The sequence below is a fragment of the Electrophorus electricus genome, chromosome 1 (assembly GCF_013358815.1).
Source record: "Electrophorus electricus isolate fEleEle1 chromosome 1, fEleEle1.pri, whole genome shotgun sequence".
Lineage (NCBI taxonomy): Eukaryota > Metazoa > Chordata > Actinopteri > Gymnotiformes > Gymnotidae > Electrophorus > Electrophorus electricus.
The window spans coordinates 4,340,204-4,366,963 of NC_049535.1; the positions used below are offsets into that span (position 1 = coordinate 4,340,204).

Below are 26,760 nucleotides of genomic sequence, written 5' to 3' on the forward strand. Positions count from 1 at the left end.
TTCATAACAGCATACAATGCATGCCACCTCAGATCCTTATTATCAAGGAGGCAAACCGCAAACCACAAGCCCTCAGGGGAGCGATCTGTAGAATCATCTACCCAGCAGACACTTCGTTGCAGCACTTACTGAGGTCTGTATTTAGTTTTGGCAATTTGATGGAGCCACAATGAAGTGTGGATCTGTGGTACCATAAACCCGTCTTCAGGCTGAATACTGGGAGAGACGGACAACTAACAGATTGATCTACACATCTTTCAATCAAATGGTTCAGAGGCAGAGATCAACTTGAAATCAACTTGATTACTGACAATAGGTATAACTAGCAGCTGTGACGATATTTACATTTACCGTTTTTGAGGTAAATAAATCATGTATGGAACGCAAAATAACTCCATGTTCCTGTTTCCTTCCTCCATCCATAGCTTAACTTTTTTTTTTATCGCTAAATTACATGCACAAATGACAAGATCTCACCGGTGCGGTTCATCAACTAAAAAGACAGCAAGAGCTGCCTTATTGTCCACGTGCTCCCCTACATCAGTAATAGACAAAACACATATTATCACGATCCAGCCATATATACACACAAGCTGTTTGCTCCCATTCCAAAAAGAAACAAATGAAAGAGGCATTCGCCAAATAACCTCTAACGGTCTTTGTGCCATGGCAGCCATGAGCGGGCGACGCACCTTACTGTCTAAAGCGACGCAGCGGATCAGCCCGTTTGACCTTAATACTGAAGTCTCATGACAAATACCGAACGAACGAAAATTACGTGCAGGCTAAACGCGGTCAGGGTAGGAATCTCCAGCGCAAAACGGATCCTCCTCAAATTTATAAAGAAATTAACCCACTAGGACGTCCTCCCTTTTAAAGGGGACGTGGTGAACGGAATAAAATGCGTCCCCAGCCACGCCGCTGTAATGAACGGACGGGGAGGTGCGCGTTTGTGCGCGTTTTTCCGCGGTAAGCTTCAGAGTGACAGGAGACGTCGGGACTGGCGCTGCAGCCGGGCGCGCATACACTCTCCACCGATCAGCTGTGAAACCCGTTTACAATTGATTAGAATTGTTACTGTATAAAGGCAAAGACCTCCTCAACGATTCTGTCCATTATCTACAAAATCACGGGCAAAATGTGTCAGATACGGCTAAAGCGCTTCATTATTTAGGTCTCGCAATTCACAAAATTAACACACTAGTGGATGGATGTTTTGCTCAGTAGCCTAAGTATATTGTTAGAGGATACAACAATAAATATAAAATAGAACGAAATCGTAATCTTCCTGACGTAAATTAGTAAAGGCTATGACCTAAAGAAAATACATTATCTAGAAAAGGACGGTAGGCTATTACGTCTCTCAAGGCGTGCCAGGGCCACACAATGGAAGAGATTCAGTTCTGCGATGATATGAGCGCTGCGCCGATATTCTTCAAAAAGAACATTCAAAACCAAATTCCTTATGTCATATTTCCCCCACAAACTCGTGCATAATTACTCATTTTACCTGACAATTCAACTGGATTTTCCGATGGATTATTCCTTTGCTCCAGTGACTATATCCCAACGAAATAAATCCCTCACAAATCCACGGAGGTAGTGATGAGGTCTTGAAGCCTTCTCACCATCCCCGTCAGAAAAAGCGCACTCTCTCCCTTATCTCACTGTGCTTAAGACATTGGTATCGCTTTTCAGAACAGCTGAGATTAAATGGATAGTCAAAATAGACGATGTAGCAGTTGTTTCCAACGAGAGGTAAGAACGCTATGGCTACATACACAACAACGCGCTAGGAATATAAATACCGGCTATTGAAAGCTTAATATATTCAGCTGTGAAGCGAGTGCCGACGACGTAGTATTCAATATGTCAGCTGTCATGTTCACATTTCAGTATAAGAGTTCAAGTCCATCGCTAAAAATATATACATAATTACGTAAAAAAGTAAACAATTCGTGAATAGAAAATACGTACACTTTATATTATGCATTAAACCAAAGTAACTGCAAAGGAATGTAAAACTACATGTAAAATCCGCTAATATGCCCCATGTTTCCTGATCTGAAACAAGATAAACATTTTGTGCCCTAAGAAATTGTTTCTGAAATTAAACCTGAGCACAAATTTATTACATGCCTATTTGTAAGTACTACTGCCAAGATAGTCCATACAGTTGTCAGAGGGATGTATGAAGGTGCTACTTAAATAACTAGATCATTACACAGGTGTGCCCTGTGCTAGGGCAATAAAAGTATACAGTTTGGTCACACAACATATCTCTACACATATCGAGGCTCAAAGTGATGCCATTTACTGCTGTCTTCTCCTGTTCCAATATGTGCAGTGTTCCATATTGCAAGGATTCCTGGAATTTGAAACCACTTCACTCTTTCTTGAAAACTCACCAGACTGAGAGCATAAAGGGTGATGTAGATCAGTGGGAATGATTCTGTGCTCCAGTTCCGGCCAATGTTGAACACTTTATAGCCACTGTAGATTAGGACAACGTTCACAGGCCAACCAACAATCCAATCAACTAAATTAATTCCTGCTTAATCATTAGTCCACAAGGAAACTGTCATAGCAAGTACTTTACAGAGGGCAAAAACATGTACACTAGGCTGTTCTTCCTAAAAACAGGAAAACACACACTGCACACACAACATATTCACAGACATTCCCACAAATTATTATTTTTTTTGGGGGGGGGGGGGGGGGGGGGGTTGTCTGACTAAATATAATTTTATTTTAAGGGATGGATTGTAGTTAAATGGAATAAATATTCAGTTAGCTCATGAGAATTCCCCAGATTAGTGAATGCTTTATGATGGTCTGTTTTCTTATGGAACCACTACATCTCTGTGAAAGTGTTACATGTTGCATGATACTTTTCCTTAACTACATTTTGATGTAATTGGATGATAGGTTTGTGCCACAAATTTGTGGATTATATTGGATGTACCAGTTAAATGCTCTGGTTTTAATACATATTTTTACACATATTTCTTGAGCATTTGGTGGAACCACTGAATGGATGTGAACTTAGAAAAATGACTCAGATAACAAGATAATTAAACTTCAATTTCTACATTGTGTTCTGGCCATAAACACAGTTCTCTTGATGTCCTCGTAGCTCTCATATAATAAATAAAAATTTGAAGTACAAATGCATACAGGTGAACGTGATGTAAATACTATACTTTAAATGTGTATAGTTGGAAGTTTAAAATGATATACTTTATACTTTATGGTAGACCTATGGAAGTAGTATCTTAAACTCAGGTACAGTCTACTGGTAATCTAATTAATGCATAATTCTTCCATTGTTAGGGGGTCACTTTGGCAAGACCTTTGACAAGTTCTGAATATTGAACCATTCCTTGTAAAACCGAGACAAGAGCAACCCTCATAAATTTCCGAACCACTGCGTAAAATGCAAAAGGACTTATTGAAGTGATCTCATGGCCTGAGAAATGGTCTGAGAAATTAATTCAGCAATAGAAATCTTAAATTTCAAGTAGTCAAGGGCAAAGTTCATATTGAGTTCATCTGGCTCAATCTGGTATTACAGCCTAAATTCATAGAGAGAAGAGAAAACGTATTCCCAAAGAATTCCTATCAAACAGTACGATTTAATTATCAACATCAAAATGCTAAGGTGAGATACTGTCATGAACATAACATTTAAGTTAATCCATGGGTCTAATATTTTCTAATATTGGGTCTAATAAGTTTATCACTTCCACCGTCGTGGGTGTGTACTAAAGATAATGCCTTGCGTGACTTAATTCTGCCAAGAAGTGTATGCAATTATTATTATTATTATTATTATTATTTTTAAGATTAAGTGAGTCACTGAATTAAACTATTAACTGTAAGCATGCACTCAGATTAATTTAGGTTAGGTTCACTAAAACGTTAGACCTGTGCAATGCATATTTTTTTACAAGGACATATTTGTATCAAATATTACTGGAATGCAACGATTTAGAAATCATGTTCTTTTATAATCATTGCGGTGTAAAAGGCCTGATCGCGTTGTACTTCACTACAGCGACTGATCACGGGGCCTTTGACCTGCTCCATTTCCGACCTGGGCCGGTTCACCTCTCCTTGGAGGACCTGGTGGTTTAGAGCTCCCTCAGGATCGCCATATCGACATCGTCTTTACCATGGACATCCGATCGGCATAGCGCATTGCAGCCCAGAACCCTTGATCTTAGACACTCCTCCAGCCTTGGCCTTCCAGTATCGTGGATTACAGAATTAGTTCTCACCCAGTGTGCCCTCTGGTGGCTAATAATGGTAGTAAAATTGCTGATTTATGACAGATGCTTGGAAATAGTGATTCTTTCACATGATACAGTGTGTTTAACCAATTACAGGCCATAACACGTTTTAAATTCACAGTAGGTTGTTTGGTTCTCTATATTGTGTGTGTCTGTGTGTGTGTGAAACATTATGTAGATAAGAGAAGGACAGTAAACAATGTCATACAAATATGTCTCTTTCACATCTTTTTTCAGAAAAGTGGTTTTCAGCAGATTTATCTCCAAATCATTCCAACATCTCCAGTAAAATCACTGAATATAAGTAAGATGGCCACTTTATTAGAGACACTGCCCATTCACAATTTGGTGATTCCAAAGTGCAGCATTAAATCATGTGAGCAAGTTTTCTAAGGATCAGTTTCAGTGTGAATCCACATAAGAGTGTTTGAGTTTGAGTGCCAATGAGTGCCAGACGAGTTTGAGTGCCACTGCTGTCTAAGTGAAACGTAAATGCAACAATCCATTGGGCAAAAGAGCATAAAAAACTGGAGTACTGAGCAGTGGAAAAACATCGCCTGTTCAGGTCAATCCGGATCTCTGTTGCACCACTCCGGCTGGTGGAGGTGGGGAATGGATGTTTGGACAGTGGGGCTTCCCGAAGCCTAGCGGCTGACCGAGTTCGTCCCTTCAGGACAGCTGTTTACCCTATAGCAGGTCACGTTCATCAGGACCGTGCACCATGCCACATGGGCCGTGCGGTCATGGATTGGTTCCATGAACATGATGGCGAGTTTCCTACACTTCCCTGGCCTGCACAGTCCCCAGACCTTAATCCTATAGAGCATCTCTGGGATAAGGTAGAACAGGCTGTTCAGAGAATGTCAGTACCTCCATCTCATTTGCAGCAATTGCGAGAAGCTGTCCTGTTACTCATGGGCCAAGATTGCTGCAGAATACTTCAGCACATAGTGGAATCTAGGCCATGACAAATTATTGTGTTTCTCAAGGCTAAAGGAGGTCCAATGTGCTACCACTTAGGTGTCTCCAACAAAGTGGCCATTCTGTGTATAGCATAATTCAAGACACCTGGAGAGTTTTCAAATCATAGCAAAAATCCAATCACTTGATTTACTCTAAAACCAAAAGAAATACTTTTATCACTTCCTTCAAATTTTTAGCTTGATGCAAGAGCCAGTGTTGAAACCCAGCCAGCAATATTTCAAATCTCGTTTACTTTTTTGTTTGTTTGTTTTGTACATTTTCTCACAATGGTGACAGCCGCTGAGCCAATACTTGTCACCATATATAGATAAATGTCCACATACTTGAAAGGTGAGACAGTTTTTGTTTTATTCCTGTCTCATCCTTCCATGCCTTTTTTCTCACACCTTGGCGTTCTACCAGAGGCCTCAGAGTGCGATGTACCATTTCGCTCCAGCTAGGACTGCGTTGTTCACTGAATCGTCTCCACTGTTCACCCAGGATCGTCACCTTGATGTTAACCACCACTTTTAGCGGCTCCTTCCATGAGATCAGCTCATATGCCTTGCAAATATATATTCCTATATATGATCCTTGCCACTTGGTTGTGTCTCTCCAGCACCTTGTATTGTCTCAGAGGCTCTTTACACAGTCTGCATTTGGGGTTTTCACCAGGTTGACACCTCTGGTGTCTATCGTGCGCTTGTTTCTGAGGTAGGCAAATTATAATAGTAGGAGTCTTGCCCAAGGGCCGTTACAGGACTGATGTGAACTAGTGAAGTAAAACATATGTATTAAACAAATATGGTTTATTTAGTCTGTTATCAATGGACAGATAATCACTAAAATCTTATAATATAAAAAGTGGTTTCATTTAAAAAAAAATACAGCTCTAACAATTTTATGATTTGTGGTTTATACTAAAATCTGTCTATTTGGTGAGCTTGTCTAGTTGAACATTTGAATCCTTTACTACAGAAGACATCAGAGCTACTCAAAGAAGGGCTTCTCAGTTAGCCACCTGACATAAATCAGAAATGACTGTTGTCATTCCTCAGCTTTCTCACATGCCCCAGCCAGAGAAACCTACCCCCTCATACCCTGATCAGACTTATTACCAACCCAGTACAGGGGGATTTTATCCTCCTCTGTACTTACATGCAGGATCTGCTCTCTGTCACAAAATACACACACACTCACACATGCATGCACACACTCATGCACCCACCAACCCACGCACGCACGCATGCGCACACAGACACACACACACACACACACACACACACACACACACACACACACACACACACACACACACACACACACACACACACACACACACACACACACACACACACACACACACACACTCATTCTCAACCATGGAACATCATAAATAAAATATATAATGACAGGTTGTTATAATCTGATTATGTGTTTGTGCCTCAATTTATACAACAGGAGACAGAACAAGAGTTAATTCTGGTTTCTGGAAATTCTGCTCACTGAAAAAAAACCCACCTGTACTCCAAGGTGGCACTGAAAGACTCTGACTCGATGATGGAAAAGACCAGCAAGAAGCCCTCTCCACTGCGAAAGTAGTTATCTCTAACGGCTGCGTGGTCCTCCTGCCCTGTTGAATCCAGAATGTCAATATGAACCTCCTCCCCAACCAGAACCACTTTCTTCCTGCAGTTGTATGCTCTAGTGGGTTCGTAATCCTCTACAAACAGAGAGGTGATTTGGTCCAAGTTTCTTGAAAGTGACAGCATTTCAATGTTTGGCATCATATTACAGTCTTAAAACCATGGACATTTGAAAGAAAAGGGCAGGTGTCAAACCATGTTTAGCATGGGAATCCAACGGACACGATGTTGTATGGAAGAGGAGTAGCATATGGGCCACTTCCATTAAAAAAACACATGATAAATCAAGTTCTGTTTTGTCTTCTGTTCTAATGATTTGTAAATATTCACAAAGGATTTCACTATATCACTTCTCAATTTACACTTAGACTGACATGTTCCCACAATTATAAATTCATAGGAAATCACACTAATGGGAAACGTTACAAACACTTAAGGCTAGCAGTTAGGGTTGAGCAGTCATAGCTTCTCTTACAGCTTCCCTCACTTTCCCCCCAAAAAATAAATCGATAAACACAAATCCCTCTCATTCATTATAATTCTGTGAATTCTGCGTGAGACTGGGTTGCTTAGGCTGGTTTCAAGAGTGGAATGTATGTAATGTACCAAAAAATTTGGAGTAAAAGTTCTGTTTTAGGAGCATCTTTTGTCTCGGAGAAGCCAGCGACCCATAAGCCACTGATCTTCCGTTTGACACCGATTCAGAGTTAGCGAATCTCAGCTTGGCCTGCACGGACTGCAGCGTGAGCGCTAACCTCCGTATCACGACAGCCTTGTGCAGAACCAGAGCGCTTTGGACTTTATTCTTATAGGCTGCCGTGTCTGTACCACTCCTACATCTTCTCCAGCTCTCAAACTGCGTCCTCCAGGAAGGACAGAAGAACGTATATGTATGTTTAATAATGTAGATTACAGTTTTTTTCTTTTGGTGAAGTTATCTCAACTGATTATTAAATAAATATCTAACTACGGGGTTAGTGAGTCATTTGCACATATACTATTGAGGGTTGGCAAACGGACAAAAAAGACACAAAAGTCTATCCTTGTTCCGTAAAGGTGACAGGTCTGCACATCTTAATCGTAACGGTCAGGATTCTGTCAGTTAAAGATCAGACCTTCAGGTGAAACGATTTTTCAGACATTTACATCTTGGTTTTGTTTTACACAGAGAAGGTGTGTGCACAATCATTACAAAATACCTTCCATTAAAAGAAAACTATTATGTCAAATATTTTTTTCTCCCGAAAACGTTTAACACAATATTAACCAGAAAGCAACTACTGACCAGTAGACTTGTACCGTCACCTTTAATGTGCTTAATACGCTGTGAATGTAAACGTAACATTATAACATTATAATAAACATCATTGAAGCTCTCTGATCCCAAGATGGTCTTTCAAAGGCTAAACTTTGATTCACAGTCTCAGTTAAAATAATCTGTAGCTGTCAATTGGCCCGATTCCACTGTTCCCAAACTGCGGCTGCTCTGTAGCGCCACCTGCCATATTCGAATTCGAACACAGATTATTGGGATGGGATTTCACGAACCGCCATATTATTAGATTATTCCCATTGACGGACTAATCCCTAATGTGTTCTGCAAATCGACAACTCACGAGCATTTCAAACGATGATTGCTGCATTCTAGTGACTTTACATGTATGAAAATCGCAAGAAATGCCTATTTAAATATCAGACGGATTATTTATTACATTCTAAAAAGGAACCTTACAGAATGAATCTTACAGAAAAGCCAACATACCCATCATCCTACAATTTTGAATCAAAGACCCAAATAACGTTGCTCTCGTGGCGCATAGTCACTTCAAAGTGTTGACCGCAAGTATTGACTTTAAAAAAGGGAAGAAGACCATTTTTGACACCGGGAAAGCACAGTACAAGAGCGGCGACAATCGGATTGGCAAATGAACAGTTCTCCCGCAAACGATTGATTCCACGCGTCTCAAATTCTGCGCCAGTTGCTCAAAGAAAGGGGGCGCTGTGAGATAACTCATCAACATGACGCTCGTACCACATTCTGAAGATGTAGAAAAGAGGTACAATGTCCCATGAACGCAAAATGTAGTTCTTCAGATGAGGAGACCAGAGGAGGAGCCCCCCTCCCCTTTGAGTCTTGGTTCCTCTCAGGGCTTCTTCCTCGTGCTCTAGGGAGTTTCTCCTTGCCACTGTCGCCCTTGGCTTGCTCACTGGGGACATTTGTAGAGCTGCTTTGTGAAAGCATCTCATATAAATCAATTTGACTCGACTTGACGTGATCCCTTAATGTGTCGTTTCCCCACAATATTAATGGTACCACTTAGTCATGTTGATGTTTATAAATGAAATACTGTAATGCACAGCCTGTGCAGCGTCTGCCCTTACTTAGGCTATAAACTGAGTTAAAGAACATTTCATCTGGCTCCAGATGACCGAATTTGCAAGTTCACACGTTTCTGTTAGTGATCCCCTTTTAGGGCTCAGCTTCCTATCTTATTAAATAAAGCATGTGCAACGGACTTGGTGGGCTGCGCGTTATTTACCCATTTAGTCACACATGAACAGATTTTTAGTGGGCTGTCTCTAAATAAAAAATTTGAAAACGTGATATATGTAAATTAATGAAAAGCATCAAGCAGTAAAAAAAAATGTTTTTAATCAGCACGAGTAGGCTACCAATTTCTGTGAGAGAAAAGCATGAAACCATCCGAGCGTTACCGATAATAAGCAGGTGAAAGCTCGTAAAATCAACCAGCCAGTCTGGTTTAGATTGCTCTGGTTGTTCGCCTGTGCGTCCCGTTGGAGACCGCTGCATCAGGAAGTTTGTCTACGGTCGCTTGAAGCATAATCTCCACCAGAGAACTCCAGTTGGCTGCTCGTCCCACGTGGTTTCGACTCCCGTATAAAAAGTTTCTGCCTAAAGCTGCACAATGTCGCGAGTGCAAGGGGAAAAGCTGTTCAGATCAACACATCCTCGTGGCCCCAAAGCTATGCAGAACTACTTGGAAAACGCAAACTGGAAGTCATCATATCACACAAAGGAAAGGAGGACCTGAACCTGAATATCTAGAAGATAGGCGAATGGCAAATTGGAAATACAGTGGGCAAAAAAATAATGGTTGGTTCTTAATTACTTTCTTTCATTATGGATATTTTTAACTGACAAGAAAAACTTAGTTTCCATCACTAGGTCGCCCATCGTTTGATTGTTGCTCTTGACTCCTAACGCTGCATGCTGCCTTTAGCCATGCCATGACGCGCAAAGCTTCGCGCTGAAGTGTCATTCGCGGCCGTGAGGATAACCGATTTTGAGACTTCCAGTCAGATTCCCAGGCTTTGTTAAGTAGCACCGGGGGACAATAAGTCAGCTGGTAATGTGCATGGCATAACGGTCCGCAAACAATGTCATTTTTCCGGTGCTTTATCGCGCGCATCACCGAGTGACCAAAGACTGAAAATAAAAAGGAATATATTCAAGAAAATTAAATGATTTAATATTCTGATCGCATCTGATTGCGAATTTGTAAATTGTCGTATGGAAGACTCAAGTGCTACATCACTTCACAGAGAGTGGATATTACAACTTGTTCTCTGTATTTTGACTTTTCTTTAACCCTGTTGTTTTCATTTGGGAGAAGCCTGAACGATTTGTAATACGAACTTGTGATCATTCTGCTCAGTTTATTGGTTAACCGAAAGCACGCAACTCGTCTATGAGCTTTGGAAATTTACGTTTAAAGAAAATGAGAAAGTTTATTGTGAAGGTGCTTTGCTTTGTGACTTGCGTTCTCTCTATCCTTTGCACTCCGGCACCGGACACTGAACCCCAAACAGTGTCTCGGGAGACCTGCGCATCTTGTGGCCTCGGGCAGCCGGATGAATCGAGACAGATGAACGTAGATTTCTTGGAGGCTGTGAAACGGCATATTTTGAGCAGATTACAGATGAAGGAGAGACCCAACATCACCCATCCTATACCAAAGGCAGCGATGGTGACTGCGCTGCGGAAGCTCCACTCTGGAAAGGTGAGAGAGGACGGTAGGGTTGAGATCCCCAACCTTGACGGTCATGCGAGTTACACCAATGAAGTCGAAGAGGAAACTTCAGAAATCATCAGTTTCGCTGAGACAGGTGTGTGCATGGTTCAATTCACACAAGCACTCACTCACACAAGCACACACACACACACACACACACACACACACACACACACACACACACACATATATATATATATATATATATATATATATGTGTGTGAGTGTGTGTGAAAATCTCTAGTTTGCGTGCCGTGAGTCCAATGTGTGAAGGAAACCCATTAGGTGTATGTTGAGTGTTTGGGTGTATGTTGACACCATGGGGCTGTAACCAGTGGCCTGTGCGCATGCTTATGTGTGTGAGTGAGTGAATGACTTGGTTTTCCTGCCTCCCTCATCTGCTGTGGCATGAAGCAATTTAGCGCTGAATAGTAGGAACATTAGAGGGAAAAGACCACTAGACCAAAACCACCACCAGTTGTGCACAGTAAAATGACTAAGCCTGTTTAACCTTCTGCGGTGGTAATGTGGGTTTGCACATTTCCTACGGTGAGGCACAGATCTGTTCACACGAACCTCCAGCAAGCCAGTCTGTTTTAAATGACAAAGTGACTAGGTGTGATTGCAACGTGCACTTTAACCAGTGTGACACTACTTACAGCTACCTTGTGACAATATCCACACATGGGAAGTTTGAGTATAATTTAATTAGAATTATTAGTATAAAATGATGAACACATGATCAGTATTTAAAATCTGAGCTGCAGTAATGGATAAGTAACATTTATGAAGGAATCTGAATTTCTATATTGGTTCTCATAACACATGAGTACAAATAAATTACATACAACACAACCAGTACAGAAAAAAACACAATGCTGTGCTTGCAATCATGTTCTGTGCCTATTGTGAGATTGTCCAGTCATTAGTTTCCTCATTCTGTCTCATATCCCTCTGTGGCCCTGGCAGGCTCCCTGCCATGCCCGTGGGCCTTTCCCTTTTGGCTTGCTCACTACGGTCGCCCAGGGCTGCCAAGCTGGGTATGGCACGGTGTCAAGACCCGGGAACAGTTTGCCAAAGTGCCTCATGAAGGAGACTTGAAATGATCAGTGGTACCACATGTCCGGCAGGAAGAACGTTCAAATCCCGCCCCGCGGGACCGTGGGATGGCTGGCTACACGTACCAGTGCTCGGATATGTGCTGCTGACTTGTAAATCAGGAATTTTTTTCCTATAGGCGTTTAGCGGCGTTTTTTCTTATAGGTGCTTAGCTTGTGTAAGGCTAACTGCCGCTCTGAGCTTGTTTGTGCAAAAAAACAAAAAAACAAAACAGTTTTAAAAAAGACGATAAACGTGACTTGAAAAACGTGTTTCTGTTTTTCACCTGACTTGACATGCAGGTGATAGGACTGCAGATCTCATTTCCTTCCCCCTTCTGTGAAGGCTGACCGTAGAACGTTGTGGGGTTTAATGAGTGCCAAAGCCTCAGGGTGATTCCGATATTGCCCAGGTCGAGAGAGCAGAGCCTCGCAGGGGACCCAGAGGCTATTCAGATGCGGACACGGACTTGGAGCTGCGTGAACGCGTTGGCATGTCCCTCTCCTGCCTGACTGAGGGCCTCATTAGAATGCAGGGTGACCCAGGGACACGGGCCCTGGAACCGTTCCAGAACGTTCCTGGGGGTTTCATTCAGGAATGGCCGTGCACTGCGCCCGTGCGTCCTGCAGGCCGTTTCGTTGACGGCTAAATTGTCTTTGAATTCACAGGTGAGAAAGGTTCAGGCTGTCAGCGAACCGCATTCATAGGAACTACTGGCTTGTGTAAAACCCCGCTGTGTGAAAGACTCGCACTTTAAACAACCCGGATTAATGCACGTGATTTGGCTTGAGCTGGAGACTGACGTTCTCCCACCTGTCATAATATAACTTTAGAGCGTTTGACCTTTGCATACAGTTTGATTTCACTCCACTGCAGGCAATGGTATCAGTGACATATACCGTTGCGCTAGTGATTTTTTTTCCCTTAGCACTTGTATTACTGCTTATTGTTCTCTTTTCTTCGCAGTCGTATTGTCTGACCATTACTGTTGGTAAATCTACCACTGTGCAGTAGGGACCGGTCCACAATACTTCAGTGGCCCGTTTCTGCCCATGTGTCCACCTCATCACTTATGCTGCCGGTGTCCAGGTGGCAGTGGGCCTTTGCGTATGAGGGCGCTCAGTAATGACACGGAGATTTACTCCTCCGGGCTGCGGAGGCCTTTGCAGGTGGAGGCACGCTGAGCTGTGTGTATTGTTGCTGGCGGAGGGGCCCACCCAGGTATTGTGCTGCCCTACATGTAGCAGGCAGGCTTAACTTCTGGGGCTTTTGACCTCGCAGATTTGTCTTTCTCCTCTAACGCTCTAATTTGCATCCACTGACAGCTGCCTTTCAGATTCTGCACCGTGGCCCTTGTTGGTTTTCAGTGGGAGGGGCGGAAGATATATGATGAATTAGGGAGTACTGGACATAATCCTGGGTAGAAGCCAGAAAGGTAGGCGGAGTTGAGCAGGAACATGTCTTTGGTAGATGCTAGACCTTGTGTTGTAATATGGAAGTCATATGCATCAGTGGTTCATATGCAATTATTTTTTTTGATATTTCAAATATAAGAAGATGCAGTTTTAAGTCCGTAATGATCCATTTCCACAAATTCTCAGTGCATTCTGGTGATGCATTAAAAAAAGAGATATTTACCTACAGCAAAGTGGAAGTGTGAATTCAGATGTACTGAAATGCACAGAGCTTCACCAGGGTCCCTTCTACTCTTATTGTAGAGAAGAAACGTGGTGGTTCACTCAAACTTACCATGTTTAGAGTAAATTACCATGTTGTGTATAGTACATAACACTTCTTTGAATATTCATCGCTCATAAAACTGTCAGTGGCTCCACTCTATACTTATAGCCCCTGCTAATCCATTTCTTATAATATCATGTAAGATTTATAAATAAACTCTGTGTACTTCATTCTGGTGAACTGTAATGCTGAAAGGTTTCATAAGCATTCAGTAACTATGTTGTAAATTGGAGATTTACCCTGTTCTGAGACAGAAGTTATGTCATCACTAATACCCATGGGAATAACTTTTTATTCACATGCTGGAAAAACATTTTGGACCGTCAGAGAGGACAGCATAATGTAAATAGATTCTTTCTCTTTCTTTTTTTTCTTCTCTCTCTCTCTCTCTCTCTCTCTCGCTTGATTATGTTCTCACTGTAAAGCCATGTGTTGAATGTCTGGCTTTACCATGCGTTTCTTTGGACATCACAGGACTCATTGTGTCCTCTCTGAGGCGCTGTAAGCTCTGTCTCTCAATCGCTTTCATTGAGAAGCCTTTGAACCATTGTGCTATACCCTCATAAGCTCCTTCTCCTCATCTTCGCCCTGACTCTCGGCCAACCGGGTCCGACAGAACAGCGCTGTCGGAGCGCGCACCGTCATGTGACTCACAGATGAGAGGAGCTCGGAGAAGATTGCCAAGGCCTCCCTTTTTACGCAAAAAAAAAAAAAATGGAGCTTTGAGAGTTCACGCTTCTCCTGGGTTTAATTGAGCCGCAACCTGAAAAGAGTGTTACAGAGATGTCAATACCTCTGAATTGGAGGAAAGGAGAATGAGAGCAAGCTCATGTGGGTCAGATTTAGTGAGTGAGAGGGGGAGACAGCGAGACCAGCGCGAGACAGAGGGAGAAGTGGCAGCGGAACAGACCCTGACAACTCCTCCCACCCACATTGTCCTTTAATGTGAAACACTAACACCATTTGATTTGATCTCTTAGGTTGAAGTGTTCCCAGTTAGGGAGCCCATTCATGGCAATGTGAGCGATCTACTGCAGTCTCAGCATGTTAATGTCCCCAGCCCTCTGTCCAGAGCACAGCATTATTCTATAGTTACACAGCTGCAGGTTTTTAACTCAGAAACGTTCTCAGGGTGTACAGGGAGCACACTGGTGACGTTTCAGTGGACTAAATTCTCATCACTCGCCATTTTCTCTCCCCCCTGTCTTATAGATGAGTTGCTATCATCCAAGACCAGCCTCTTCTTTGCAATCTCCAACGAGGGCAACCAGAACCTCCACGTGTCCCAGGCGAATCTGTGGCTGTACTTCAAACTCCTGCCCGTTCCGCTGGAGAAGGGCTCTCGCAGGAAGGTGACGGTGAAGGTGTACTACCAGGAGCCGGGCGTGGGCAGCAAGTGGCACCTGGTGGAGAAGCGCGTGGAGCTGAAACGCAATGGCTGGCACACCTTCCCGCTGACCGACGCCGTGCAGCTGGTTTTCGGCGAGGGCGAGCGGCGGCAGAACCTGGACGTGCGCTGCGAGGGCTGCGAGGGCGCCGGCGTCCTGCCCGCACTCGTCAGCCCGGCCGACGATGCCCACCGCCCCTTCCTGGTGGTGCGGGCGCGGGCCGGCGACGCCAAGCACCGCATCCGCAAGCGGGGCCTGGAATGCGACGGGAGCAGCGGTGGTCTGTGTTGCCGGCAGCAGTTCTACATCGACTTCCGCCTTATCGGCTGGAACGACTGGATCATCGCGCCTTCGGGCTACTACGGGAACTACTGCGAGGGAAACTGCCCGGCGTACATGGCCGGCGTGCCGGGCTCGGCCTCCTCCTTCCACACGGCCGTGGTGAACCAGTACCGCATGCGGGGCATGAGTCCCGGCTCTGTGAACTCCTGCTGCATCCCCACCAAGCTTAGCACTATGTCCATGCTGTACTTTGACGACGAGTACAACATCGTCAAGCGGGACGTGCCCAACATGATCGTAGAGGAGTGCGGATGTGCTTGAGCTGGGCCATTTTAGGTGGTCGGTGACTGAAAACATTAAGTGGTATAAAGCAAACAAACAAACAACCCCCCCGGCTGCCCCCCAGAAGAATTCTAGCAAAAAAAGTGATATTTATGAACATCTACACACACATTTCCATGCATGCACAAACCTTTGTACATATATTTATGTTTGTTGATATCTCCTGGTAGAAGCATTTATCATTTCCGTTATCACGTGATTCAGTCTTATTTTATGGGCGCAGGTTTGTATAATAGATCTGGATGTCAAAAGAACGGTGGTTCCTGGTTATTAGCATTTCATTCCTTCCTGTCTCTGCATGGACCACTCTTTGAAGTGGAGGAGAGAGGAGCCTTAGGTAACGACTAAGGGAGATTTTCTCGGAATTTTCCAACGACGCCTCGTTTTGTGTATCCGCCCGCAACTGTGTATGAAAGCACTGACCAGCTTCCCGCATGCTCCGTTCAACAGCAGCACTTCCTCCTCCCGCTCCGAACGATGTGGCGATCGGTTCGTTTTGACAGTCTCCATCGCAGTATTCGTCCGCTCTTCTTCCTCGGGAGCATCTATGATGCCTCCAAATGCTTCTCGAACACGCTGGTCCTCCTTTCCTCATCCATGCTCCATTGTATGCCGTTCGCGGTAGCGTGCTTCACTACAGCAGGACTCCAGCAGGCATGCCACTACAGCCGGGCACCAGGGCCGTGCCGAAAACATTACACATGGCTTTAGCATCCTGACATGCATTGGTCGGGAGTTTGCTTATTCATGTGACAAGCTGTAAAAAGCCTGCAGGGAATAATAATCGCTGTCCAGGCCTCTGCCTGTTTTTTTGGTTTTTTTTACCGCGCCCTTTGAAAACACTTCCAAAAGTACTTAAACAACAGAAGCGTGTTATAACTCTTCTCTCTCTTCTCAAGTTGCCAGAGGTTTAGTTGGCCAGAGGTGCAGCATCGCACTTGTAAAATGAAAGAAAACCTAAATGCACATTTTATAGCACTTGCTGATTGAAATGCCTTTGAAGGGTTCCAAGTGACACACCTGTGCTTGCTCACAATCCTTTTCAAATAAGTGCCACATGAACTATGCAATGTATAGAACTGACCCACACCAGACACACTGAATTCTTGCTACCAGATGTAAAGTCTTTTCAATACTTGAAATGTCTTTCGCTTCTTCTCCAAGCGAATGGTTGTTACATTGTTTGCACTGACAAAAAGTCATGTTAATAGTTAAAAAAAGAAAAAAAAAAAAGAAAAACTGCCATTTAAATAAAGTTATTTTTATAAAAGCAAACTGAATTCTGTTCAAATGTATTATACAGAATCACTGAACCAAAGAGGCCAAGATTTTTTAGCTATTATAAGATGGCAAGCCCATCACATTATAATGTAAAATACTCTTTGACCACATAAGAGGCCTAAACACTGTATCAGGGTACAATATTACAGATTCCATTTTCAACTCCACTTTCTCTCTTCTTCCTTATTTTGTACAGGAAACAAATGAAATAGTTCATATTTTTTCATCAACTTTAATATTTTCAGTTTTCTATTTAATACTTCTAGTTCTGAATCCAGAATCATTTAGAAGCAAATCCATGCCATTTCTGTACAGCCTATGTAAGATAAAAATGCTTTTAAAGATTTTGTTCTTTGTAACTGTTATGAAATAAATTTCATATTCTGAATTTCAACTTGTTTCTGTTTTGCCTGACAAACAAAGAAAAAAAAAGTAACTTAATCTGCAAAGTGTTATATAAGTACATTTTTAAATGAATGCCCTTTTTAATAGATTAGTTTATGTTTGTCATTTTATGAACTGGCCATGGTTTTATGAGAACCAACACCACTCCAGACATTCTATGAAGGACGCAGAAAGACATTTGACAAGTGCTAATTCCTGTTGAGTGAGTTTGGGGCAGGATATAGGGGTCAAGAAGCTGCCCTCAGGTGACACTCTCCATGATTGGGAAATCAAACCCCACAGTGGCAGCCAGCAGCTAGCGTAGATTCAGGTTTCAACTTTTTTCTTTTTAGGGCATTAGACATGAATCAGACGAGCGGTCATACTTTGAGTGCATGTTACAAAGCCTGTCTTGTTTGCACCTCGTGCTTTTCGATGAAAGTGGAAAAGCAATCCTCAAGAAAACGTGGCATCCTACACTGTTGGAAGGAAGATGTTCATTACTGCTCAACCCAAGCATACGTCGAAACTGCTGTTCTGTAGCCTGTGTGACAAACAACTCCATTCCAGACCACACAGGGTTGCTTAAGTCATTTTAAAGCCTACAATATCCCTTCTCCATCACCAAAGCAATTACTGCGTGCGTCTCCACCTGTGCATTTGTCATGTGTATAGAAACACCGAAGCGTCACGAAACGGCAGGTTTTGGAAAAGAGCAGGGCCCCTCCATCAGACAAGCCTTTCTTTTACTGTACCATAACCATAAATAGAGCCAGAGAGAGAGAGAGAGAGAGAGAGAGAGATGGAGAGAGAGAGAGAGATGGAGAGAGAGTCAGGGGGGGGTTTGAAGGTTTGAAGACAGGTAATGCTTCAAATTTAGGCCTTTAAAATGCTTGTGATACACGTGCCTCATTATCAGAGCAAATTAAACCTGTCTGTCACAATCTGATGAACATTTCAATGGTCACATGATGCATTTATAAAACCATTATAAAATGTATGATGTAAGAAGAAATATGATTTGTAAATGATGGTATGGTCATTGATTGTCATACAAATGATAGAAAACATCATCTATTTCTGTTGCTTTTAATAGAATTGAACTTCTGATTTCATCAAAACCACTTCACTGACAAACATTTTCCCTTAGTGACATCATAGCATTTAAGGGGATTTTCTCCCTGTAACTCCATTGGAATGTCCCCAGACAATCATTCCAATGATTCCTTTGTTCACACTTGCTTTTGTTTTTACAATGAACGTAAACCCCCTTTTTTCATTGTGCTACATCCGTTCCGAGTCTTCTTGGAGACATCACTCCCACAAACGGCTCCAGGCTGCTTCGTTTGTTCAGGCATAAGGAGGTGGGGTTTTTTTTTTTCAGTTTTGAAACACCCTGGGATTGTGCTCACAATTTTAAGGCATTTATCTGCCAGACCACTCAAGTAAAAAGAGAGTATAAGACTGTGGAGATAATGTATGGACTCAAGCTTGTGGGAAAAAGTACTCTATTTAAAATCCTGAGAAGTCTTGCATTATTGGAATGCCCATGCAGACATGTCATGAGATAGGGAAGAGGAGCCAGTGGTTATTGACCTAGCCTTAACAGGATTGTGATTAGTTTCAAAGTAAATCCTACCTGACATGTTATCTTTAGTTAAAAGAGAGCTGAAAAGATGAAAAGAGATCCTGCCATAAATTTCTGATCTAGAAAAGTCAGAGTCCGACAGGTTAGGGTGCCACAGAACAGTGATACATTCACTTTCATACTCTAATAGTCTTTTGGTTCATCATTTGTAAGTGAATTTAACATTGACACACCGACTGGCTAAAACTACAGCTACTCACCCTGGCAGCACAAAGAAAATAAATCTAAGATACAAATAAAAGGGAGATTTGACATAATTACACACAATTTACAGTCTAAGGGACCAAACTAGGAGTTTATTTGTAATAACTAGAACATTTTATTAGTTAGTTCCTGTGAAACTTAGCAAAATGAATAAATACATGTAATCATTGTTTAATAATGAATGTTGAAGTGTAAAACATATATCCCAGTTGGCTTGCCGAAATGTTTATTGCAATCAAAAAGAACTTCAATGCTAGAGAGATTTATTTTGTCAAGGGCCTCCCTAAAGTGGCACAGAGAGCCTTTGGGCTCCCACTCCACTTAATCAGCACTGCAAACAATTTAGTCAGACAATTTAGCCACATGACACCTGGACCTTTAGAATCTCATTACAGTGTGGAGCTAGTCAGAGGTTTGGCTGCCAAAGGGATTGGCTTGTTAGGACATTTTTTACAGTCTCTTGAGGGTTTATGGAAGGGAATGACAAGAAGGTTTCACTTCGGTTATCAAAATATGTACATGCTAGGATATTTTTACCCAGCGTCTCAACACTACACTAATACTGAAACTGGAACTGATTCCAGTCTTATTGGACTGGAGTGATCCAGGTTCAATTGTTGTACATATAGCACCCGTGTTTGGGCTGGATTGCAGTGAAAGGAAGGCTCCTCAAGATAACAAATTGCATTTTTGTATGCAGCAATAAGTCTACCTGTTACACATTAATTAAAGTCAGTAATCTAAAAGTGTTGACACTAACTTTTTCCTCTCATGAAGCAAAGTGATCTCACATATGTCATATCTGATGTGCAGACTATGTAAATCATAATAAGTTGGCACGTATGTGTTCAAAGACACTTTGAAGCCTCACCCACATAAACACTTTCCAGTGGTGCAAACAACAGGTCCATACATTTTAATGACATAAAATAAGATGTATTTGACTCTCTTTCTTCAGATAAATGTGTTTAAAAGCATTTCAGGTGAGACAAGGGAATGTCCCAAAACTAAACCATAGCAGGGTAGAATATACTACACAAAATCCCACTGCCTAATGGTGCTTTGCTTTCCTTTCCACTTTAGCGTTTTTTTGCCTCTGGTTCATCGTCCCAAAAGTGTCACACCAAGCCCTTATGACAGTTCCTGGGTTGGGTTTAAAGTTTTAAGAAGAATGATGAATGTTTTGAGATTAATTGAAAGCTGATTCATAATTATCAAATATCACACAAAGTGTGGCCATCAGGATAATAGTTCCTTTTGTCAAGTAATGCTTATTGTATATCAGAAACATCCCTCACAGACCTGCCTAACACACATCTAAGCGATTTATCTCCAGAATAAAGAATAATGGTAGAATTATTCATAACTGATAGTATTTCATTGAACACAAAGGAATTTACTTTGCCATATCATTCTCCCATAATCCCATTGAAGGGGGTTCCGTCCTCATGCTATTCACTCCATGATACCACAGTTATGAGACGCTATCAAATTGAACAGGTGGATACCCTACAGAGCTTAAACCAGGCCCCCTATTGTCATAAATGGAGAAAGGGCCCCATTGTAGAATTCACATGGCTGTGGTTACTGCTCCTTCCTGCTGGTGTGAACACTAAAATACGTGCGCTGTGAAAAACTAAATCGCATTGCATAAGTTTCATGAGCTGTCTTGCAATATTATGCTTGTGTTCATGCAGTATATATAATCAAACATTTAATACAGTGTACTGTAATTAGGTGGAAGTCAAGAATGCCTGGATGGTCGAAAACATGAATTTACAGCATGAGTGTGTTCGTTGCTTTTTAATTATGTTTCCTGGTTTATTTTTAGCTTTACTGACTTTTTCTTAACGAATGCTCATTTCTCAACATGGCAAAAACCTGCACACATTCCCCTTGGTTTGTCGGCCTTTGACTTGTTCGCTTTGTAAAAAATAACAAACAAACATGAAACACCTGTCAGGGCCGTTAATTGATTGCAGTAGCTGTCGTTTGCCCCGTTGGCAGCAGAAATAACACCGCCCACCTGGTGCTTTCATGTACAAAGGACAGTGGAGTGCTGTTCTCCACAGGTACCCCCCCCCCCCCCCCCCCCCCCCCCCCCCCCCCACCCTCACACTGCCCTGAGGAGGAGGGGTTCCAGATGAGTGGAGCGGAGGCAGGGTTTGTCCTGCCTGTCGCTGAAGAAGATTAGGGAGATTACAGAGAGCTCCGGGACCTGAGAAGTAGAGCACGGGCGCGTCCCAATTCTGTATTACACACTAGAAAGTATATGCTATATACTAATGTTAATAGCATGTATTTGGAAGGTTAGCACACAAAGTATTGATGTGCTGCACTGCTTTGCACATGAAGTGAGGAAGTTCTGCTATGCCACAGTAGGTCATACCAAGTGGTGACTCGGTTGTACTGTGTTGAGAGATTGTTTTGTGAGATTTTTTTTTCTTTAAATCAATTAAATGAAAAATGGTCAGTTACTACTTGATGGTAAAGATTCTCTGGCAGAAGCATACTGCTCTGTTTACTTGAGTGTAAGTTCCAGTTTGTTAAGCAACATTAAGTTGGCACAATTGTTTTTCATTGAATATTGCCCTACATTTTTCTATGAGTTTATATATCACAGTGACATGGTTATTAAACCTAAATAGATCCGCTTGATATACACATATGGGTTAAGTTGCTGTTTGCTAATGTATGTTAACATACATTAGCTTGCTTACAGCTATGCCCATGTGGCTATCGTTGCTAGCTAACTTGCACCAAACAAGTGCTTCAGACGAATTTCATACTATAAGTGTCATAATGTATTAAATGTATTAATTAATGTATTTATTTCAGTTGCAGTGACACCAGCTCTTACACCAGCTCTTATGCCACTAATGTTAACACACTGGAGGCATTGGCCACCATTTGTAAAACATTTCCAGAGATGAGTAGCAATTTCCTTTCCGTTTCTCAATGCATTATAGGACAATAGTGTCCATTGACATCGTACTCAAAAATCCACCGGTATGAGTATGAATTGGGTATTTTTGAGTATATTGTGACTGTACTACATACTACATACTTTAAAAATCTAGTTATTATTAATGTTAGGTTCGTAATTGGGAAACACCCCAATTAATAGTCAAGGGCCTTGGTTGAAATCTGACCAATCGGATTTCTGAATTTCACTAAGGGGCTGGCCCATAGCTGTTTAACCCCGCCTCAGCATTCTGACAAAGAAGCTGCGCATATTCGTTATTTGTAAAATATGTCACTTTCTATGCACAAGTTGGCTAACTCTGAATGGCGACTACAAATGAAATCTTGTAGCACATCCAATTGCCTTAAATAAGAAACAATAATTCAACGAGTCGGGAGAACTCCACCTATAAATCTTTGTCAGACAAGAAAAAGTTGTACGTGTTTTCTGTACGTGATATTTCATACATGCCACTTTTGTTTTGTCATTTGTAGTTGCATTTATGAGCTGTTGATTTGTATTTTGAAATCCATAGAGTAATTTAAGGTCAAGCCGAAGTTTATGTGATATTAATTAAATTTGTGTGTGGGGTTGGGGCATGGGGTACCCTATAAATATAGGTCTTGCACAAGCAGAGCAAAAGCCCTACCATTTTAGAACGCTATAGGCTCAACTCACCAATACAGTTCTGTAATGCATGTTTCCACAGAGCAAGACATCTTAAATTTGTAAGCATCTGATATGCAACCTGCTACTACCAGCACAAACACTTATTTTGAGTAGTACAAAATAGCACACAAACAATTAGTGTAACAAGTATTAATATTCCTCATTGTTCTGCAGGGCATTTCAGCTGGTCACATGCATATGCGTCATGTGTGTAAGGCTACATTGTAATGCAAATTAAAGTGCTTTCACACATAGCTTATACAGCAAAGCTACCCTATTTAATAATCATAATTTCATTTGCATCCACAATTCTGAACTTTCTACCAAGATGTGAGCTACACCTGATAAATCAGCCTTTTCACTGAGATAATGATAGGCCTTGTTACTCGGAAAGGTGTCACTGCAATAGGTTTCATGCTGTTGGCTGTTTTATTTACTCTAGGGTCCTAATAGAAAAAATGAAAGATTTTTCCCCAAAGCTGTCATGTCCTTTGTATTAAAAAAACAAACAAACAAACAAACCCAACAAAGGTACAGGACTCCCTGTAGGTGTTCTGCCATTTAGTGTCACCGCTGTGTCTTCAGCGCTCATGGATGTCAGAAACGTTACATGCCACACTGAGCACATTGCCTTTTTCTCCCTGACACGGACGACGATGGACGCCTCCTGGATAAAAGCCCAACAAAAGCAGAGAGCAGACAGACAGGCCACAGAAGTGCAACAGAAATATTTAATCAACGCGATCACCATGACGCTCAGTGAGTACCCCACTGGCCAATCTAAAAAAAGAGACAGATCATGTCACAGGACCAGTGGGGCTTTATTCTTAACACTATCTAGAAATTAACCACTCCAACTGTGTTATCAATCATAAATACTTAAGCTGAAGGTGTCTGCGTGAAACGTGTTTGCTATCTTTGCGGGCGCATGAAACGTTGTGTCATCAAAAGCTCCAGATGGTTAGTCACTGCCGCTGATGCTCTAAGAGTGGCTTTTCCATTGCTGGTACAAAGGAGACCTTTCACTGCATGCATATTCATGCAGGGAAGACGCTTGTTAGGAGTGATGACTACCTCCCTTCATTTGAATATTCATAATGAGCCAAGTTCGGGAAAAAAGTGACGTTTGTGAGTCTCATGAATATTCATAGGAAGCTGCCCAAAGGTTTAGGACTCGCAGCAAACGAATTTCATGGTATATCTGAGAAGGACACACTTCCTGAAGTAAAAATAATGAGGATAATTGGCAAAGATTGGGATTTCTTTCTGGATGAGTGCAGCAGATGCTGCTCTTTTGTGGACTCCTCCAGCGTGTGGATATGCTTGACCAGGAAGATTATGATGAGTTATAATGAAGTGCTTATTAGGAATTCATAAAACAATGGAGATTTAAAAGCACCATGTCACGGCTGATTAGCAGTCTCTCTAAAGGCCTAAATAAGAGGGCAAAAACTCACTACAGTGATAATAACCCATTGTTTTATTATCCATTAAATTACAATAAAGGGAAACATATAAACTCACTGAACCTTTCGAGCATAAACACTAATGAGGTCAATTTGTTGACCTGCTTCAATTCTGAAAAAGACAAGGCAAGTATGAGTGACTGTTATCGTCCAAGATTAAAAAAAAGAAAGTACGGAAATGTCCAGGGTCACTAACATATGAAGATAAAAGAGACAGAAAAAAACAGAAATAAAGCACAGTAAGGCACTGAAAAGAAATGATAAGGAATAATAACGATATATCAACAGTAGGGTATCAAGCATCAGAGAAAAGCGCTGATGGCAATTAGGTTACAAAAAGGGACTAAGCCACAATGATTCGGTCCCAGAAGGATTTACATTATGCCTCTGATCTTAAGCGATGCCAGCATTACCTTATTAAAGGTGCAAAGAAAAGTCCACAAATACAAATGGGCTTCAGATGAGTTAAAGTAAACATTCTTTATGTGGCATCTGAAACGTCTGCAGTGTTGATGGAGAAGGTGGGCATCTGTGTGCTTTTGGTGGGGATCTGTGTGCTAAATTCGGGGTCCAGGTGATTTAAGATGCTTCAAGAGGCACAGATACCAGCATGCCTCAGCTCATCCCACTAGGAGACGGCACTTCATAGGGGTTAAAGTTCTCAGGAAGTGCACGCCCATCATTACCCTTGACTCTGACTGTTCTATTCCTGTTCTGCCAGAGTAATGCCCCAGTATACGTTGGACACATGGTTTCAAAGCACTCTGAGCCTTCACTGAACCAGTACTCCTGCAGTAACAGGCTACAGAAACCCATTATGTGAGACAAGGCAAAATGATCCACAGTCTTAGCCCAGTGATCTGAAAGAGAGCGAGAGAGAGAGAGAGAGAGAGAGAGAGAGAGAGAGAGAGAGAGAGAGAGAGAGAGAGAGAGAGAGAGAGAGAGAGACTCAGTGAACACAGCCTGGCCATCCAGACCAGCCGATATAACAAATCGTGGCTGCCTGGAGAGCAAAGCCTCTGCACACAGTGCAACAAAGACATTGTTGAGATAAACATTCAATAAAATCTGTCAAATTTACTTCACATTTGATCCACCCCAACTTTAAGTCTCTATCTAACACTGACAAACTGCTGGGAGATATATATCTGTCTGCCATAACAGAAGGGACAGTTATATTTGACTTAGGTGTGAGCCAACACACACACTCACACACACACACACACACACACACACACACACGCAGAGAGACTATATTGCCCATTTTATAAACACCTTTATGTACTTATCTAATTATTTATTTTTTCCTATCCTTATTATTGTTATTTATTTATTTTCCTTTCTTTTCAGTTCTTTCCTTTCACAAATTACAGTTCATTATTATAACTGAATTCTTCATTTTCTTAACTGCAAAGGTTATTTCATGTTGTTTACTGTAATACTGCCTTGGCAATACTGTTACTGCATATGGTCATGCCAATGAAGCTTACTGAATGAGAGAGAGAGAGAGAGAGAGACCAGCTTCATTGAGCCAGAGGTCTGAGCCCATTCTGCATGCAGGCTGACAACATGATCTCATACATAATCTGAAGGGGTTCTAACAAGCAGAACATAAAAATTGATGGCTGTATATAGCCTTCCCTGTCTATGGAAAAGACATACAGGTTCTAACTATGGCAGAGGAGCAAAATTTGTATACCTGAAGGTTATCTCTGTATTGTTGAGTATTCCTGGTTTGCTCCTTGCTACTGATCTGGGACCAGTTGCCCTGACTCAAATTCGCAAGTAAAGATAAAACAACAAAACTGAGTGGCATAAACTCCACATGTCGAGGTGTTGTAAGCGAGGAGTCACGCCTGCTTGCTCATTAACTCCAGGTCTCTCTAAAACAGAACCAATCACTAACAGGATGGCTATTTTGGGGTCACGACCACAAGGCCCACTAATCTGCTGATATGAGTGACTTCATCAGTCGAGAAGGCAGTGACGTGAAAGAGTGGTGAACACATATCATTAAGCCGTCTTAAATAACCCCATGGTGGGAATATGAAATGCCTTTAGCCTCTTACAGGGATTTACAGAGCACTGCATAAATGTTTTCTTTTTAAGAAGTCACATACTGAGGCTAAATGTTGTCAGTGAAGATGAATATTCCTAAACCACAAAAGAAGATATGTGAGTTTATATAAAATGCAGCCTGACTTCATATTTCAAAATGTAACAATATAAAGATTGGATAAATTATAAGAACAAAGGAAAACATAACTTCTTTCACAATAACAACAAAGTCCATCATTCAGCCAAACAGATTAATCACTGAAAGGCAATAATTTTATTTAGCAATCCTCACTCCAAGAT

At 41.8% G+C, this 26,760-nt stretch overlaps 3 protein-coding genes and 1 long non-coding RNA gene across 8 annotated transcripts in view; 1 reads left to right on the forward strand and 3 right to left on the reverse strand.

Moving 5' to 3' along the window:
- The window catches only part of LOC113578481 (CSC1-like protein 2), a 33,983-nt gene extending 32,145 nt beyond the window's left edge, over positions 1-1,838 (reverse strand). For 3 of the 4 annotated variants that reach the window (XM_035527088.1, XM_027011755.2, XM_035527065.1), the window contains exon 1: positions 1,511-1,838. The gene's annotated coding sequence lies outside the window, so the exon portion shown is untranslated. Of the gene's footprint in view, positions 1-692; positions 784-1,510 lie in introns of those variants that run through there. The other variant, XM_035527075.1, reaches the window with a different exon arrangement.
- A 4,464-nt stretch (positions 1,839-6,302) lies between these two features.
- Positions 6,303-8,406, reverse strand: ralbb (v-ral simian leukemia viral oncogene homolog Bb (ras related)). The gene is given in 4 exon segments (XM_035533195.1): positions 6,303-6,429; positions 6,777-7,010; positions 7,639-7,764; positions 8,378-8,406. Coding segments are annotated over 4 exon segments (516 nt in total).
- Positions 8,407-9,851: 1,445 nt separating this feature from the next.
- Positions 9,852-17,460, forward strand: LOC113578557 (inhibin beta B chain-like). 2 transcript variants are annotated; one of them, XM_035532851.1, is made up of 3 exons: positions 9,852-10,016; positions 10,733-11,029; positions 14,986-17,460. In XM_035532851.1, the coding sequence occupies exons 1-3, from the start codon at positions 9,980-9,982 to the stop codon at positions 15,762-15,764; spliced, it is 1,113 nt and encodes a 370-aa protein (XP_035388744.1). In that variant the 5' UTR covers positions 9,852-9,979; the 3' UTR covers positions 15,765-17,460. The 2 variants fall into 2 exon arrangements, with proteins under 2 accessions (XP_035388744.1, XP_035388709.1); XM_035532816.1 differs by having other exon boundaries at positions 9,852-11,029.
- Positions 17,461-24,398: 6,938 nt separating this feature from the next.
- LOC113578992 lies at positions 24,399-26,219 on the reverse strand. Its single transcript, XR_003410815.2, has 2 exons — positions 26,102-26,219; positions 24,399-25,262 (listed from the first exon to the last, which is right to left on the reverse strand). It is a non-coding gene; the product is annotated as an uncharacterized LOC113578992 (long non-coding RNA).
- Between the last annotated feature and the right edge of the window lie 541 nt (positions 26,220-26,760).

What these genes read in the sequence shown, in the direction of transcription:
- LOC113578557 (XM_035532816.1), top strand. Translation starts at nt 10,612, where the DNA reads ATGAGCTTTGGAAATTTACGTTTAAAGAAAATGAGAAAGTTTATTGTG. An exon ending in CATCAGTTTCGCTGAGACAG is followed by an intron (nt 11,030 to 14,985) that starts GTGTGTGCATGG and finishes CCTGTCTTATAG; the next exon opens with ATGAGTTGCTATCATCCAAG.